General features: G+C 40.3%; 1 protein-coding gene across 8 annotated transcripts in view; it reads right to left on the bottom strand.

The window, feature by feature from the left end:
- The window catches only part of TJP2 (tight junction protein 2), a 131910-nt gene that overhangs the window by 13301 nt on the left and 100317 nt on the right, over positions 1-18292 (bottom strand). For all 8 annotated transcript variants that reach the window (XM_058695758.1, XM_058695756.1, XM_058695752.1 and 5 more), the window contains 12 exons: positions 15961-16064; positions 15165-15318; positions 13590-13698; positions 13352-13485; positions 11275-11341; positions 10319-10469; positions 6242-6350; positions 4792-5002; positions 3878-4065; positions 2908-3003; positions 2252-2331; positions 1636-1846 (listed from right to left, as the gene is read on the bottom strand). In XM_058695758.1, coding sequence (XP_058551741.1) covers positions 1636-1846; positions 2252-2331; positions 2908-3003; positions 3878-4065; positions 4792-5002; positions 6242-6350; positions 10319-10469; positions 11275-11341; positions 13352-13485; positions 13590-13698; positions 15165-15318; positions 15961-16064 — 1614 coding nt within the window. The remainder of the gene's footprint in view (positions 1-1635; positions 1847-2251; positions 2332-2907; positions 3004-3877; positions 4066-4791; positions 5003-6241; positions 6351-10318; positions 10470-11274; positions 11342-13351; positions 13486-13589; positions 13699-15164; positions 15319-15960; positions 16065-18292) is intronic.

The following is an 18292-nucleotide window of genomic DNA, read 5'->3' on the forward strand; positions in this document are numbered from 1 at the left end:
ACATATAGAATATTGGACACACAGAGACATCAGTTTCTTCTGGGCCCCGCCATTCAATGTGTGACCCTGTAGAAGTCACCTGGCTTTTCTTACGGTCCAATAAGCACACATGAAAAGCTATACCAATGTTAGCTACTGCTATAATAAAAAGTGATAATAATTATTAATTACATTATTACTATTAGTAGCAGTAGTAAAAACAAGAGGAAAGATGAGTATGAATGTATCAAAAGCCCAAGCTCTTAAGACTCTACATTAAAAAAAAAACCCAGTTTATGGAGCACCTGGGTAGCTCAGTCAGTTAAGTGTCCAACGTCAGCTCAGGTAGTGATCTCAAGGTTCGTGAGTTCGAGCCCCACATCAGGCTCTGCTATCAGTGAAGCGCCCACTTCAGATCCTCTGTATCCCTCTCTTTCTGCCCCTTCCCCACTTATGTACTCTCTCTCTCTCTCTCAAATAAACATTAAAAAAAAAATTTTATGATAGACCACTCTCCTGTGCATTTGGCTAAATTACCTCTCAGTTACAGCACTTCGCCATAGTGATAAATAGCGCATATTTTTAACAAGAAAAGCCAGTGAAAATAAAACAAGAGTCTAATGTGGACATACATCTATCTACCCCCCTTCCCCAGTGTCAGATATGCTAAAAATGACAAGTAGACGGTGAGCAGCACTGAACTCAAAAGAGCTATCATCACTACGTGAAGGATGTTCTATCCACAACAGTCTCCTCACATTGCTCCCACAAAACCACATGACCAAAAACTTCATACAACCCTTTTAAACCCTGAATTATACTGCATTCACAGAACTAGTCACGTATGTAGGTATGGCATATATTCAGTTACTAAAACATGCCATGTTCTTAGATTATTTTTTAAGGAATAGTAGCAGTAGGTCTTCATTTCAGGAACTTAATATTCTATGATATAAAATTTTAAACATATACAAAGTAGAGAGAACATGAACTTCCATGTCTACATTACCCACCTTCAACAACTATCAACTCTTGTTAATATCCCCACCCACTCTCCTCACCAAAGATCATTTAAACAAATGCTAGGCATGATATTAGGTCATCTATAAATATATATTAGGGTCATCCATGAATACTTTATTTAGTATACATTCCTACAAGATAAAGACTCTTTATTTTTAAACATAATCACAGTATCATTTATCTTAAAAATGGAAGTAATAGAATATCATTCAGTACCCAGAGTGTTCAAGTTTCTATTTTGGGGACCTTTTTAAATAATGAAACCAAGTTCCTACCACTCCATTAGTGCACACATGCATGGTAAGTAGAGAACAATACAAGCTATATAGAGTTGGGGGTGTTTAGTGGTGCACTGGGCTCAATCACTAGCCTACAGTCCACACAAAAATTTGGACCTCATCAAAATGACCAATTTTTGCAATGTCATAGATCTTTATGATCATTTTTAGTCAAATTTAAATATACACACTGAGTCTCACAAACTCATTTTATAGGATTAACTTCTTTTCAAGGAGTCATGAATAGGATTTCAGATTATTCTTCTTTTTTCGTATTATTTTCTTGGTTCTTCCATTCTTTAATTCTGTATTTTCCACCATGGAACAAAGAGACAACATTTTAAATTTCACTTACCTGTAAAAAGATGTGCACAGGTTTTTTTAAGCTTGTTGGCTTGGTCATATAACTTCCGAGAACTTTTGTTGGACGTTGGATTCAACCTCTGTCTCATGGTTTTGACACCTTGTCTGGAGTCTGGGTTGAAAAAAATCACAATCGGGAACCACTGAGTGTAATTCAACAGGTCCACAGCTTTAGGAGTCACATCCAGGAGTGCATGCTTATCCTGTTAGAAATGGAGAAAAGTTACATCAAAGTTATGTATGTAAAATCATATAGCAGCAAAGAGTTTATTTTAAGTAAAGGCTGCATCAGATAAAACTTGTCAATTTAAATCCAAAAGCAGAATGTTTTCCTCCACGTTATGTCCACTTTAATACTACTCGTCTATTGGAACCGCTGAGAAAATGAATTAACAGGTTATCTGGTATAATGTTGAGAACTCTGAAAAAGTACGTCACTGCCACGGAACATCACCTGGTTTCCACACAATGCAACAGCTTACATTTATATTTATTTTTTACAGTTAACATTTAATGATTATTAAAAACAGACTCTGTCCTAAAAAAGACTCCAGCAAACCATGAGCTAATTCCTTCCGACAACATGGCCTTCAGATGAATTTCCTCACCTGTTCAATGATTTGCCTCACAGTATTTAACCGCACCACCCCACTGGATTTCTCGGATCCTGCATCTTTTGGTTCCGTTTCTGCAAAAGCAAAAACAAGGGGCTAATCAACTTTTTTAGAAATCAAAATCAGAGACTCCATCAGTCTGACATAAGGTGCCACCCTAAGGAGAGACAAGAAGCACTCACACCACCTCTTAAATTGAAATCTAATCATGAGGAAGCAGATAGTCCCACAGGTGAGACAAGGGGCTTGGACTCTGCAAGATATCAATGTTAGAAAATAAAGTAGAAAGAGGAGGCTACTTCTGTCTTTGTAGACATAAAAATAATATATACTAAACAGGATGGTTTTATCAGTGTTAAATTTCTTGGCAGTGTCACTGTATAGAAGAATGCTCTTGTTCTGAGGAGGCTCATGTGGCTAAAAAAATGTTACAACGTCTACAACTTAAACTTTTCAAATGGCTCAAAAGAAAATTTTAAGAGTGTGTATCTGTGTCTGTGGTAGGGGTGATATATAGCAAACTTTCTGACTAGTGACAGTGACTGCATGTGAAGGGTATGTGGGTATTCTCCTTTTTTTCCATTTTTCCTTTATATTAGATATTTCTCAAACTGAAAATTTGGGGAGGAAAAGATCACCAACAGACTTACTAGCAGTTTGAAACAGGTCAGGTAACTCATTTGCCAACTTTTCCAGTGCTATATCTGCTATAGGACCAAATAAGACCACAGGTCTCTTGAAACCAGCTGAAATGAGACAAGAAAGGCCATGGAAACACATTTCCTCAGCTATTAAGATAAGAAGCCAAAGTATTTTATAGGCTAGTGATGAACACGATTAAAAAAAGAAATGGTGTGCTCTCCCTCCCTCCCTCCCTCCCTCACTTCAGCCCTGTTCTTTCCTGAAGAATATGCCTTTACTCCCCTCCCTAGTGTCAAAGATAAAGTTTACTGGGGCACCTGGGTGGCTCAGTCAGTTAAGCATCTGACTTCAGTTCAAGTCACGATCTCATGGTTCATGGGTTCAAGCCTCGCCTCAAGCTCTCTGCTCACAACTCGGAGCCTAGAGCCTGCTTCAGGTTCTGTGTCTCCCTCTCTCCCCCCTCCCCCACTCACGCTCTCCCTCTCTCTCTCAAAAAATGAATAAACACTTAAAAAAAAACCTTTACTATAGGCAATATATAAAAACTTTTGAATGGTAGTATCAGAAGAAATAACTGAAGGGGCGCCCAAGTGGCTCAGTGGGTTAAGCTTTCGACTCTTGGTTTCGGTTCAGGTCATGATCTCAGGGTCATGAGATCAAACCCTGCATCAGGCTGTTCACTAAGCCTGGAGCCTGCTTGGGATTCTCTCTCCCTCTCTCTCTCTGCCCCTCCACCCCCCCAAAAATTAAAAAAATTAAATAACATAAGATGTGGAAATACACCTCCATGTAAGAGTTGGCACAGCTCACTTTTTTGGAAATTTTATTTCATGTTTGAGTGTGATTCCAACACTATAACCTGGCATTGGTCTAAGTGGTATGGTAAGTTTGAACCTGACTGTTACAGTATGAAAATGAAGAAAAACAGGCTCAGAGCCCAGTCAGATCATTTCCTTAGGCCCCACTTAGCTTCCTCACCTTCTCGCAGCAAAACCCTCTCATAGGCTGGGAACTTGGTGCTAACTGACACAACGGCTGTTAGATCTTCCCGACTCTTCCTTAAGTTTTTCTTCACGCCAGATCTCTGACCACGCATTCTCCAGAAATCTGCTCTGTCCCCAGCATTGTCTCTCTGGGCATTCTGAACACTGGCCATCTGTTCAGCTCTGAGAGAAAAAAACCACAGGAAGTAAATCTCAAAAGCCAGAAAATGCACAAATGAAATTAAAATTAACCAAGTCTAGTCAATACTGCTTATGAACTTGGAATAGAGAAGATGCAGCTTGACACCGAAGAGGTTTCACAGAATGGGAAACGTGGGGACATTCTCCACACAGTGGAAGCAGAGGACGGTTGGGTGCACAGAAAACCTACCAGAAATAGCTCAGAACACAATAAACTTGGCTCATTCTGGTAGGATGGAATACAATAAACATAACTAAAATCCCTGCCAAAGTATAATCATCTTTACTATTTTCCCCAGTCAGCCAACCAACAAGTGTTAACTGGGATAGATCAGCCCCGTCCAAGGATGCGGGCCCGACAGCGGACAAGGGCAACCTGTCTCTGAGAGGCGTGTTGGTTTGCTACAGCCACTTGGTAGTCTGCTTGTAGGCTACACAAGGTAGCAGGCACTCCCCGGGAAACCGTTGAAACACCAGCCAGGTGCAACAGCCAACCACATGATGCTAACTAAGTACAGCAGACCATTTAGTGGGTATCTCATGGTCCCGGGCCACACCTCATAAATAAGAATAGGTGGAATAGGTGATGGGAGAGGACACAATGACAAATGATGAAGTTACAGGTGCTTCCTTTTTGAGCAGGGAAGGGACTGTATTGATTTGTGGAAGACTTAGGAGAGGTGTATGAGAGTGTATGATCTCTGATACCTGCTTTTGTTGGGGATTAAGCCTTTCTCCAACTCATTTCCGATCCTCACGGCCAGCCAGTGGCCCAGCTTGCCATCGTACAGCGTATCTACCACTCGGAAGACCTCCCCCCTGGTGAAAGCCAGGCTCTGTGGAGTTTCCTTCTCACATTCAAAGTGGCTTCTTATAAAAAACGAATCCCCTCTGCCACAAGCTAGTATGTCTCTATACACTGAAAAACAAAAGCATTGTTGTATGTTGCATTCTGCTTCACAGTTACCAGCTTCTCCTATCCCTGATCACCCTTTTTACTTCTCTTCATTTAGTAAACTCAGTGAACAAACCCTATGGGAATCAGGGCTCAAACAAGGACAGAAAGCTAACTCCATGAGTCACCATAATGGTTAATTTTGTGTCAACCTGACTGGGCCACAGGGTGCCCAGATGTTTGGTTAAACATTATTGTGTGTGTAACTAAGGGTGTTTTGGAATGGACATTAACATTTAAATTAATAGACTGAGTAAAGCAGATTGCACTTCCTCATGTGGTGGGCCTCAGCCAGTCAGTTGACGGCTTGACTAAAACAGGGGAACTCTTCACTGAGTAAGAAAAAACAAACTCTTCCTACTTTAGAACTAGGACATCAGCTTTTGGGACATCGGCTTTTTTCCTGCTTTCAGACTCAGATGGAAGCATCAGGTCTTCCTGGGTTGTGAGCTTGCTAACCTTCAGACTGTAACTACACCATTAGCTCTCCCAGTTCTCAGGCCTCTGTACTTGGAATGGAACCAAATCATTGGCTCTCATGGATCTCCAACTTGCCAGCTCACCCTGCAGATTTTGGGACTTGGCCAACCTCCGTAATCATGTGAGCCCATTCCTTATAATAAACATCTATACACACACACACACACACACACACACACACACACACACACACATATATATCCTATTGATTCTATTGCTTTAGAGAGCCCTAATATACTTGCCAGTCAACCCCTGAAGCAGACAGGGAAGATGCTATCAACCCCCATTTTACAGATGAGAACAATGAAGTCTGAAAGGGTATAGCAAGTTGTCAGACTTGCATTGTCAAGATAAGGGTATAGCAACTTGTCAGATAAGCATTAATGTGGGAGTTGATCCACAGATGGGGCCCTTTGTATCTTGCATATGGAAACTCCATAAACTCCAGGCAGTACTTAAGGACAGATCACTATTCAGAAAAGCAATTTTATTCCAAATTGACACAACTGGTAAAATGATTTCAGTTGGTGCACAGAAGACATTTCTGTAGGACATTAAATGGTACCCAAATTTTCTTCACATACCTATGACTCAGAAATTGAGTGTGAAGATATACTTCAGTTTTTAATACCCAGACTTACCTATTCTAGTCCCAAGATACCTCTCTCATCCTTCCTCCCTTCACCCACTCCCCGCATTAAACTAATGACCAAACATGCTCACCATCAGCTCGGCTCTGAGCTAAAATGGTCACCATTTCACCTTTGGGGATTTCTAGCAGGTAGAGAACGGCATCTTCCCGAACCAGCCCTCTGAAATCCTGTGTGTTCACCTGATAAGGCAAACAGAAAAACAAACCGAAAAAAAAAAAAAAACAAAAAAAACAAAAAACCAAACCAAACCAAACCAAAACAAAAAACAAGAAGAAGAAGAGGTTTTTAAAAAGATGTCACCTAAGTTTTTGTCTCTTTGTTTTCATCAGGGCCTGCCCAAAGCAAATCCCAGATATAAAAAAGTCCTTAGTGTCCCAACAGAAACCCTCCCAATACCTCCTATGGGCCTAGGCTGTGTGAGTCACCATACCCTCCTGCCTCCCCACACTGCCAATCGTCCCTTAGAAATAGGCCATTCCATCAAGGATTTGTCACTGGATCAGATTAAGCCTTCTTATTATGTTTGTGTGTCTGTCTCTTCTTTGAGTCTCCCATAGAGATGGTCAGGGAGGTAATATACAATTATGAAACATAACTGTAATGCTATAGGGAGTGGTAGAGTTTAATGGCAAAACAAGCATGCTGGCCCAACTTAAGGCATTAACACTTTAAATTGATTCAAATAAAAGCCTGAAAATAAAAATGCAATTCCACCTTTCTCCTGTAAGTTCTGTCACCTAAAAGGTTTTTAATATGTGTTTATGAAACTGAAGAGCATTAGCCTTAAATGGCAGACCATTAGCCTAATAGATAGACTTATATATTTAAGCTTCTGGCAAGGATTTATCCCCCATCGACCAAAGAGGGGACACAGTAATTAGCTTTTGAAAGGTAAGTTACAAAGCAAGTAAAACTGAAATGTGGCACAAAGAAAAAGACATTTTGGAATCTTTGTTCAGTACCTTTAAAACCATTTTAAAACAGAATAGTCAAAAATAAGCAAATATAAAAATTATTTTAGGGGCACCTAGGTGGCTCAGTCAATTAAGCATGGGACTTTGGCTCAGGTCTTAATCTCACAGCTCTTAAGTTCAAGCCCCACATCAGGGTCTTTCTACTGTCAGCACAGAGACCACTTCAGATCCTCAGTCTCCCTCTCTCTCTGCCCCTCTTCCACTATGACTCTAAGTAAAACATTAAAAAAAAATTTTTTTAAGTACCTAATATTTTAACAATATAGAAGTAAAAAGAAGATACAGAATTCCTATGAAAAATTTTTTTCAGTCATTGAGGACTATGGAAGTCTTTATTACTTTATCACTGAAAAAAAATCATTGAGCCTAAATTAAGATTGGAATTTATGATTAAGTGAAAACAGGCATTAGGTTGACACTTGGTGCTTTTGAAATAAAGTAACTTGCTAAAGCAATCCCATTAACTTTTCCTTTGAAACAGTATTTATCATTTAGGGTATCTGTCATTCCATCTCTCTATCCCCTAATTAGGGATCATCAGATTTTAGAATCTAATCCTTTCTTGTGCCATTTTCATATCTACACCTGTGTCTGTATATGGCGACATGTTTTTGTATGCACTCTATATGCCTTTATTTTTATTTAAAAAAATTTTTTTAATGTTTATTTTTTGAGAGAGAGAGAGAGCACGCACGCAAGTGGAGGAGGGGCAGAGAGAGAGGGAGACAGAATCTGAAGCAGGCTCCAGGCTCTGATCTGTCAGCACAGAGCCTGACACGGGGCTCAAATTCACAGACCGCGAGATCATGACCGGAGCCGAAGTCAGATGCTTAACCGACTGAGCCACCCAGGCACCCCATCTTTATTTTATTTAAATGAGATAAGGCCATAGGGCTTGAGGGAAGACCTTGAGGATCCATCTGTCCATCCTATGGCCATGTGAGACTGACCTTCCATCGAGCTACAAACTACACTGGTCAAAATTAAATCACACATGGTAGCTACATTTAAAAACTTAGAGGAGTTTCTTTCTCTCTTCCATCCCATAAAAGTTTCTGCAAGAGAAATAAGAACCATACCACATAAATAATAAGCAAAGAGTTACGCCAAACATGAAAACATATACTTCTGTTAACGGATAAGGCAGATATCCTGCCACAGTACGCTGCTGTGTTCATTCCACATGTCAGGCTGCCATCTTTACAAAGGGAAGAGCTCCACTTAAAAAACCCTCAGCAGAAGAAAAGTGTTTAGTATACGTACAGAGTTCCCCACATATTCAATTTGGCCATGAATGCTGGAACAAATTACAGTTAAAAAGGCCAGGACAGCACTGTGATACTGGAAGGTTAGGTTGTACAGTCCTCTCCAAGAAATATCCCCTTTCATTAATCTATTTAGTAGTCTACGGGGACTAGCCGTGTCTGCTGTGAGCCTGAAAAGGATTCTGTATCAGCTACAGCTTTTGATTATATAGCGGCTTCTCTGCCCCAGTAGGCGAGCTCAAGTCTTTTTTACCCTTTTGTAGAGCTGAGAGCTCCTTAACAGAAAATTTATTCGCGCCCAAGAACGAGGACCATCTATTATCTGACCTTCAGATGGGATTACTGCCCAAAAAAAAAAAGCTGGTTCCCATAGTTTTCTTCTTGTCTTTTACTAGGGTGATAACAAAAAATAAGACACTTTCTTCAGTATAAACATTACATACCATGACTTTTACACATGGAAATGACTCTCCTGTCTTTAACAACTTACAGAGAGGCTTATTAGGCCTTGGGGTGAATTCACTATGTTTTCATGGAAATTCACAAAATCTTTTTTACCCAAGGATACAAAAATATTTTATTCTTGAACCTTCATAAGCAAAGGCTTCCAAATCCCTGACTTCTATAGCCCCACATTAGTTAGGAAATAATGCTTTCTCTCCTTTGGTATCAGCCCAAAAGTAAACTGGTATGAGCTGGCACTCTGATGGGATTCTTATCGATAACACTTGGTAAGTGGTATTTCCTAGGATTACATGGTACCACCAGGTTCACTCAGGTACACTTGGTCTTCTAGGATCCTGACCAGAGCCAAGGAAGGTTTAGAATATCACTGGAAAGCTTCAGCAAAGCTCATGATCAAGCTTTGCCCTTCATCTGCTCCAGAAATGAAATCTGAACTACCGCAGTGAGGCCAAGAGCCAAGGAAGAGGGCCACCTGTTTTGGGGCTCTGTTGCCTGCTTCCTTGGGAATTCTGCAACTTTTTTTCTCCTCTCTCCTTTGAACCTAGATACTTTTACCAGACCCCCTAATAAACTCATAAGAAATGCAAGTTTACAGAAGCAGAAATTCCAGTGAAGACAGTTCCCTGTATTTTCAGAGTCACGAGGTATTTGACATTCTTTATTCAGAAGCCAATGGAAAATACATTATATGCATCTCATGAAATGTCAAAGCTGAGTTTATTGTTTTCTAAAAGTAGTAGATTATATAAACATATATATAGTCACTTTAAAAGGACCAATATTTGATTAACCAGAAATTCCCATTCCTGGTCAATTTTAGATGTAAACAACATCCTGAGTGGCAGCAACTTGTTATTTTCCAGTGGGGAGAAGAACAGACATTGACCTTCCTGCTCTGTGCCAGGAACTCTGCTAAATGCCTTGTGAGTGTTATCCATTCCAATCTTCCAGGGCCCCTGCAAGGCAGGTATTCTCATCCCCATTTAACAGATACTGAAACCTGAGTGTCAGGGTTGAACCAAGGTCACGGTTCATGAAGAGGCTGGGAGTGGATTCAGGCTGATGATCTAAGCCAACACCCACCCTTGTTCAAGTTCAGCACACTGCCTTAAGAGTGACAACCAGGCAGGGAATCAATAAAAAAAACAAACATTAGCAAGATCTTTTGAGAGGTCTTCCTCCTAGGCCTTAAGTTAGAATCTCAATCTTTTTGTTACGCTTACTAATAAAAATCTTAGCAAGGGTCTTAAACACTATAAATTCCCACAGGCATGGGCATGAGTTTTGGGTTCCAGGACTGAGAAGACAGGGCCCATTCAGGGAAACAGAACTTATGTTTAGCACGAACAAACCTGCTACTGGTCCGTTTTCACGAGCTAGACACTTCCCTTATAATCAGCTCTTCCCCAGTAACGTCTAGAAACGGGGCTGGGCTTTTCCTACCTTCAGAATCTGGTCCCCTTCTTGAAGGCCTTCTTGCTCTGCAGAGGTCCCCTCTTGAATGCCAGCCACAAATATCCCAACGTCATTGCCACCAGCCAACCGGAGGCCCACGCTGTCTCCCTTCTGAAACCTCACCATTTTGGTATTGGGACTGCAATCGGTTCAGTTTTAGAAAAGAAAGATGGGAGATTTTTCTTTGTGAAGGAGAACAACATTAGTGAAAGACTGAATTTCTTCTATTTATGGAGAGATTTACATATTAAAAATCTCTCGTTTTTATCACTTTATCTTTTTTGGGACTGTGAGATGAACATCAGCAGGCCCACTTAACTGGTTAATAAGTAGAAATACAGGTGTTTACATAAACTCATTCAAGATTAGAAAGCAAACAAAAGGCAGGGCTAGGCCATCTGACTCCCACTTTAGGATTCTTCCAAAGGAAAGCTTGCTGCCACCACAGGATTCTTGCCAAATGGAGACACAACCTGGGTCCAGCAAGGTCGGATCTTACTCCAGGAGCTGCCCCTCTCTACCACCACTGAACTACACGGGTTCTCATTATCCAGAGCAGAGCACTGTGTCATTTCTATCCTCCCTCCACACGCTAGGATCGTCAGGATACTACAACCCTAAAAAGGTCCTGTAGTTAAGCAACATTTCACCTATTTGAGAGTTACCAATTTGGCAAACTCAAATACTCAGAATCGCATTCTGGAAAAGCAGCCAGATAAGTAGACAAGCAAAGTTAACATTACAAAGTTTGCCAAATTCCACATTTTTCTTTTCCTACAAGTTATTTCTCTTTCTCATAAACACTAACAATAGAGGTTGGTTAAAGGTGGCCCATTATATGCAAAACTGCCATCTGCAGTTAAAAAACACCATTCTTCTGTACTTCAGTTAAGGACACTGAGGTGTGTGGAAGGAGAAAGGAAGAGAGAGGCTGAAAGATATACCCATATATTGCTTCATCTTCAGGACTAGGACGGAGAAAGGTTCTTGGGGCTGCTTTTGGTTGAGGAGCTGTGGATTAAAAACCATCTATCATTAACAAAAGAACGAGAGTGAGTTTGTCTCTATAAAGATCACAAAATCCACAAAAATCCAAATCGGTACCTTATGCTACATATAAATCATCACATCAGACAACAAAAATAAGTCTTTAAGGTGAAATTTAATTTGGAGGCATTAGCAGGTACGAATAGTTTCTCAAAATAAGTGAGGTAAGAAACTTCCAAAATCCCAGGTGCACAATCACATGCGAAAGAACATTTTATATACCTTAAAAACCACATAAATCTGCCCTTACCATCAATAAATATTTACTATGTAAAATCACAATGATACTTTTAGGGCAATGGGCAGGGCTGGAGGATGGGGTTGAGATCAGAAGTGGGAAACAAAAGGACTTCAGTTAATCAAATAAGACAAAATTTAACTGTGACGGGATTGGAAATATATATATTTGGGGGGCACGTGGGTGGCTCGGTCAGTTGAGTGTCCAGCTCTTGATTTCAACTCAGATCAAGACCTCACAATTTCATGAGTTCGAGCCCTGAGTCATGAGCCCTGAGAGCTTGGGATCCTCTCTCTCCCTCTCTGCCCCTCCCCTGCTCATGCTCTCTCTGTCTCTCTCAAAATAAAAATAAAGGAAATAAAGCATATATATATATATATATATATATATATATGAGACTAAATGTGTGTATACATATATATATATATATATGTATACACACACACACATATATATACATTTAGTCTCTGCCCCCAGTTCCTAATACAGAGCTTCTAAAATCCCTGTAATTTCCGGAGTGATATGGGTGCCAAGACAATCTTCTCTCTTTCCTCTTTGCCTTCAGTTCCTGACATAAGTCCTACATCCCTTGGAATTTCCTCTATCTCTGTCTCTAAAGAGATAACTCCTTGATAGCCTCAAGATGGGGGCTGGTCACCAGACAGAGCAACCCATGATTAGAAGCTTAGAACTTTCAGCCTACCTCCCCACCATCTGGGAGGGGACAGGGGTTAGAGACTGAGTTAATAACTGATCACACACATGACAGAGCCTCCGTAAAATCAATAAACTATGGAGTTTGGAGTGCTTTAGGGTCAGTGAACACACTGAGATACTGGGAAGGGTGGTACGCCTGGAGAGCACCTGGCAGCTCTGTGCCCCTCACCCTATACCTTGCTTCTATTTGGCTGTTCCTCTGTCATATAAAAACCGGTAATAGGAAGTAAAGTGCTTCCCTGAGTTCTGTAAGCCAGTCTAGCAAATGATCAAACCAGAGTGAGGAAGAGGTTATGGGAACCCTCGGTTCAGAGCTGATTTGGTCAGAAGTATAGGGGGCACCTGGGGATTGCAGTGGTGTCTGCAGCGAAAGTATCTTATGGGAATGAATGCTTAACCTGTGGGGTCGGCACGTAACTCTGGGTAGCCAGTGAATTGTAGGATGATCAGTTGGTGTCTGGAGAATTCGAGAATTGGTAGTTGAGTAGGGGAAGAAACCCACATGTTTGGTGTCAGAAATGTTAATGTTTATTTATTTTTGAGAGAGAGAGAGAGAGAGAGAGAGAGAGAGAGAGAGATAATGGGGGAAGGGCAGAGAGAGAGAGGGGGAAACAGAATCTGAAGCAGGTTCCAGGCTCAAGCTGACAGCAGCAGGCTCAATATGGGGCTCAAACTCATGAACTGCGAGATCATGACCTGAGCCTACATTGGACACCCAACCAGCTGACCCACCCAGGCGCCCCTGGTGTCAGAAATGTTAAGAGCAGAGCAGTTCAGGTTGGGATCAGAGATGGGAAACACAAAGACCATAAATATAGTCAAATATTTAAAAAATGTGACCAATCTGTTGGCATATGGTAAGGACTATTATTCTTGTAAGTTTTTTTAATATTAAGAGAGACTGGAGTGCCTCTTCCACATATCTGAATGATTTCTTAATAACTTCTCTCTCCTTCTGGCCACCCTCTGGAATGACCAAGCACATACTTCTGAACACAGCTGTTTACAAGGAGCCTCACCTGGCGGTTCCTCTTGGTATTTGGGTTCCTTGCTGTTCTCTGTGCCAAGTGCAGCTGCAGCGTCCCCCATGGACTTAAAGGGAGTGGGTGTGGCGCCCATCCTGGACCATCTGTTCTGCATGTCCTCTCTTGAACTTAAGCACACATCATGTTAATGTCTCATAATGCAACAGATCTGTAAAATGTTTGTGTGTACGTTCATGGTGTAGCGCGTGAGGGAAAGTATACATCATCTTACTTTGGCCTTTCCTTCAGCTTTTCATTTGAGGAATGATAATCATAATCGGAATACTGCTGCCGTCTCTCCTCTGGAGAAAATGATCGGTTTGACTCTATTTCTGAGATATCTGGTTTCAAAAATAAGAAAAGACTTCTTATTAAGATATTGAAGACTGTACCAGAAGTGATATTATTCTCTGGGTAAGCCAATATGAGAAATGGAAAAGAGGCAGGAGTAAATGTGCTGTTAGTCTAGCAGTCTTCCCTTGAAGCAAATCTGAGCCTTTGAAGGGAAAGACATTAATTAATAAAGAGGAAGCCAAATTCAGAATTTTATGTTCCTCTTTCATTACACCTTCCATCAAAGCTGCTACTGAGGAGTCAGAATTCAATTACTGGATCATACATGTATCCACTCATTTTTAACCACACAGAGCAGTGCTTCTCAAACTTAAATGTGCATATGAATCACCTGGGATCTTGTTAGACTAGCTATTCTAGCACACAATCAGGCCTGTGATTCTGTGATTCCAGCAAGCTCCCAGAGGCTCATGCAGCCAATGGGCTAAGGATCACACTTGAAATAGCAAGTAAATAACCTATAAGCTCTTAGCATACTGGGATTATTTCTCCTGCTCTGTTTTCCTGCACTGCACTGATAGCAGTAACCAAATGATTAGACTTTTGATATGATGGAAGTTAACCTAAGTCGTACAGTTTCATAAAGTAATTCTCTTAAAAATCAGCATGGCTGGGGCACCTGGGTGGCTCAGTTGGTTAACCATCCAACTTCAGCCCAGGTCATGATCTCACAGTTTGTGAGTTTGAGCCGTGCATCAGGCTCTGTGCTGACAGCTGGGAGGCTGGAGCCTGCTTCGGCTTCTGTGTTCCTTTCTTTCTCTGCCTCTCTCCCACTCTCTCTCTCTCTCTCTGTCTCTCTCTCAAAAATGAATAAACTTAAAAAAAAAATCAACATGTCTGTCTTCAAACTTGAGTACTTAATATTTTCCAAGTTCTTCTGCACAAAGGCAGTACTAGATGGTTAGTCAGTATCATACCTACTTATTTTTATTGGTAAGTTTTTGCATCGTTACAATGTGACCCCATGTGTAATTCAGATTTAAGAAGTGAGTATTGCTTCCTAAGAAGAGATGACACAGATTGCTAATTGATGAATACCACAATATTCAGCCATTCTGTTTAGCTATCTTCCATATAACCTTCCCTTTATTTGAAATATTAATATCCGCTTTTTAAAAATATGCAAGAAAGTACAAGACTGAACAATTTACAAATGGATGTGGTTAGGTCTTTGAGCCACTCACACATATATTTTTTACGAACAAGTTTTTTTTCAGTGGCCTAAAACAGATTCCACTGGGGAGTTCATAAGTCCACCTGAATTTCATATTGGAAAACTAGTATCAGCAGACACTTTAGTAAGAAAATAACCACCACTTATCCGAATTAAAGTTTAAAACAGAAGCTTTTGTTGTAAATTTAACTTCCAGCTGGATGGCTATGCTACAGTGAGAATGGAAAAGCAACAGCCTTCCTTGTTTCCAGCCAAGCTCACAGGCTTCCCCCTCTTTACCTTCTATTTCTGAGTCGCTGTCATTTAACGACGGGATGTTGATGAGTGTTTGCCTGCTGTCTCTCAACACCACTAGCTGGAGCTTTCCTCTTGACTTTTCTATCAGTTTTCGAGCATCCGTTAAAGACATGTTCTCAGTTACAGTTCCATTTATCTGTGTTTATGAATAATGGTCATGTTACATGTGATGCAGCTGTTCACAGCAAAATAGAAAGTTTGTATTTTGCCCTTATAAAGTGTAAAGTCTTTGCTCAGCTATTCAAAGCTATCCTAAAACAACATGAGTTTTAGGATGACTGAATAAAAATGGATTATCCTTTAAATTAAATATAACCCTGCATGCCTGGATCTCAAAGACAGGCATGAGAGAGCTGTGGTATACTTAAATTACTCTGCTAATTTATTTAACTTCCAAGCTCAAGACGATGGTTTGGTTTACTACTGGAACATGTTTCCTGACTGGAGAGGTTTACAGAAACTATTAAACATTCAACATTCATGTACTACCAACTCTCCCTCTCATCTTTCCTTAGTTTAGGGAATAGGAGCTTAAACTTTAAATAAACAGGGAATAAGAAAGTATTCAATGAAATTTTTTTAAAAAACTAACATGACACTATTACAAATCTCCATGTCTGGTTTTTGTGATAAAAATCTCACCCCACTGCCCTTCCCAGCTTTTGTCTTATTATTGACGCCCATCTCATCAAAGTTTCACTCTATCAGCATTCAAATAGGAAATTTGGACTAGAAAGACAAACATGAATTCAGTTGTTCTCTACCCTGTATCACCCACCTTGAGAATTATATCTCCTTCATGCAGGTTGCCATCTTTATTTGCCAGACCAGTTCTGGTCATTTCCTTTATGAAAATCTGACTCCCAAGCCGGAGACCATACTCTAGAAGACAAACACATAAATATACACATATTTCATCAACTTGTTCAGAACACTTAGTCTGGTTCTTAGGTCAATTTTTAAATATTTATGAAAAATTAATTTTGCACATAGGACATTCTGTCAGACAACCAGCCTGGACTCATCAAAAAAGTCATTGACATAAAAAACAAAAGAGGCAGAAGGACTGTTCTAGATTGAAAGAGACATAAAAGCCAAATGCAACGCATGAACCTTCACTAGGTCCTGGATCCAGTATGGGACAGAGGTGGGAGAGGGGATACGTTATTTTAGAGCAACTTCAGAATGAACCACACTACAATGTATTAAAAGGGATATTAATGTTAATTTTCTAAAGAACCCACAATGGCATTTTGGTTATATGGGAGAATGTTCTTATGCCCAGGAGGTACCTGCTGAAATATTTAGGGCTAAAGGGGGTCACCCTTGCAGTTTACTTTCAAGTGGTTCCAAAAAACCACTGAGAGATAGAAGAGGTGTGGAAGAGGAAGAGAGAAGGAAGAAAGGGGAGAAAAGAAGGGGAAAGAAAACAAATGTGGCAAAATGTTGACAAATGGAAAAACTAGGTGAAGGCTATATGAGTATCTGCTCTAAAATTAACACTTTTCAAAATGGGGCCCAAAGAAACCAACTCAGTACATCTCAATAAAGATGTTCTGGGGGCGCCTGGGTGGCGCAGTCGGTTAAGCGTCCGACTTCAGCCAGGTCACGATCTCGCGGTCTGTGAGTTCGAGCCCCGCGTCAGGCTTTGGGCTGATGGCTCGGAGCCTGGAGCCTGTTTCCGATTCTGTGTCTCCCTCTCTCTCTGCCCCTCCCCCGTTCATGCTCTGTCTCTCTCTGTCCCAAAAATAAATAAAAAACGTTGAAAAAAAAAATTAAAAAAAAAAAAAAAAGGTTCTGCTGACCGTGCAGTTGCCTACAGAAAGGAAAGTGGTATACCCTTCATGTGTAATGACTTAGCTGTGTGGGTTTGGCAGTGAAGAAATTTCAGTGTGTGAAGAAAACAGGTCAGTAAGCCAACCCAAGCAATAAAGTATTGAAGTAAAACCTGTGTACTCAGGGGGTTTGTGAACTTTGGATTGCTCTGAAAAGAAAAAACACTGTATTTACTAAATATGCACAGTGAAAAGTATTTTAAATACTATTCAGACTCTTCTGATTTTACTTATTAGACTTATGAAAATACCTAATTTAAGGATAAATTTTTGCTGTTTTAGGAACCACAACCCAGCAGGTTTTAAAAAGAGGCACCTTCAAATTTATTATTATTGTTCTGGACTCAAAATCTTACAATTTCAAAACAAAGTAACTTCCTACCATTTAAAAAAGTTATGAAGTAGATTTAAAGATAAGTTTTTTTCAAGTATAATTAACATACAGTATTCTATTAGTTTCAGGTGTACAATATAATGATTCAGTAATTTTATACATTACTCAGTGCCCAACATGGTAAGTGATCTCCTTCACCTATCTCACCCATCCCCCGCCCCCCACTTCCCCTCTGGCAACTACCAGTTTGTCCCCTAAAATAAATTTTAAGTGCTTTACAGTGAGTTAGCATCAGATCTTACGACAACAATTGAAAAAGTTGAGGTCCATCTCCACCCCTTTAGGAAGGTGATGAGAAAGAATAAGGGTAAGACAGCATCTTCTTTCATGGATGACAGTTCCTTGTTGGTTAAACAGCCTCACAGCCCAGCACAGAAGGCTATGACAGCTTGAGTGATGACTTCTTTCTCATGTGTCAATTCTTCTATCCTCCTAAAAACTGCAGTCTTACTGTACAGTTGCAAATAGGTTGTTATTGGTGTATTATGGGCATCTCTTAAATGGAGAAAAAAATGAGTTGACCAGCTTCTAAGACACATACCAGCAAAGCTATCTGGTGCCCAGGAAATGTAACGGGGCAATTCAAATGGATATTTTTATTAGTCAAATATAGGTCTTTCCTACTGTTAGATTTCTTTGAAGATTAGTTTTTATGCAACTCTTGCCAGTGATAGACAAATTATTGTGTAATCCTAACAAACAGCAAAATTATCTTTTAAAAATTGGAACTTTCCCCCCCAATGAATTCCAAGTTTAAGTAACAAAATGGCCTAGGAGGAATAAGATGCTATCTCAACAAAGGGACATAGCCCCTTCTATCCTTGATAGTATTACTAAGACCAGGCATGACTTAGGCGTCTCTTACAGACAAGATCTTTTCA

Source organism: Neofelis nebulosa, chromosome 12 (genome assembly GCF_028018385.1).
Source record: "Neofelis nebulosa isolate mNeoNeb1 chromosome 12, mNeoNeb1.pri, whole genome shotgun sequence".
NCBI lineage: Eukaryota > Metazoa > Chordata > Mammalia > Carnivora > Felidae > Neofelis > Neofelis nebulosa.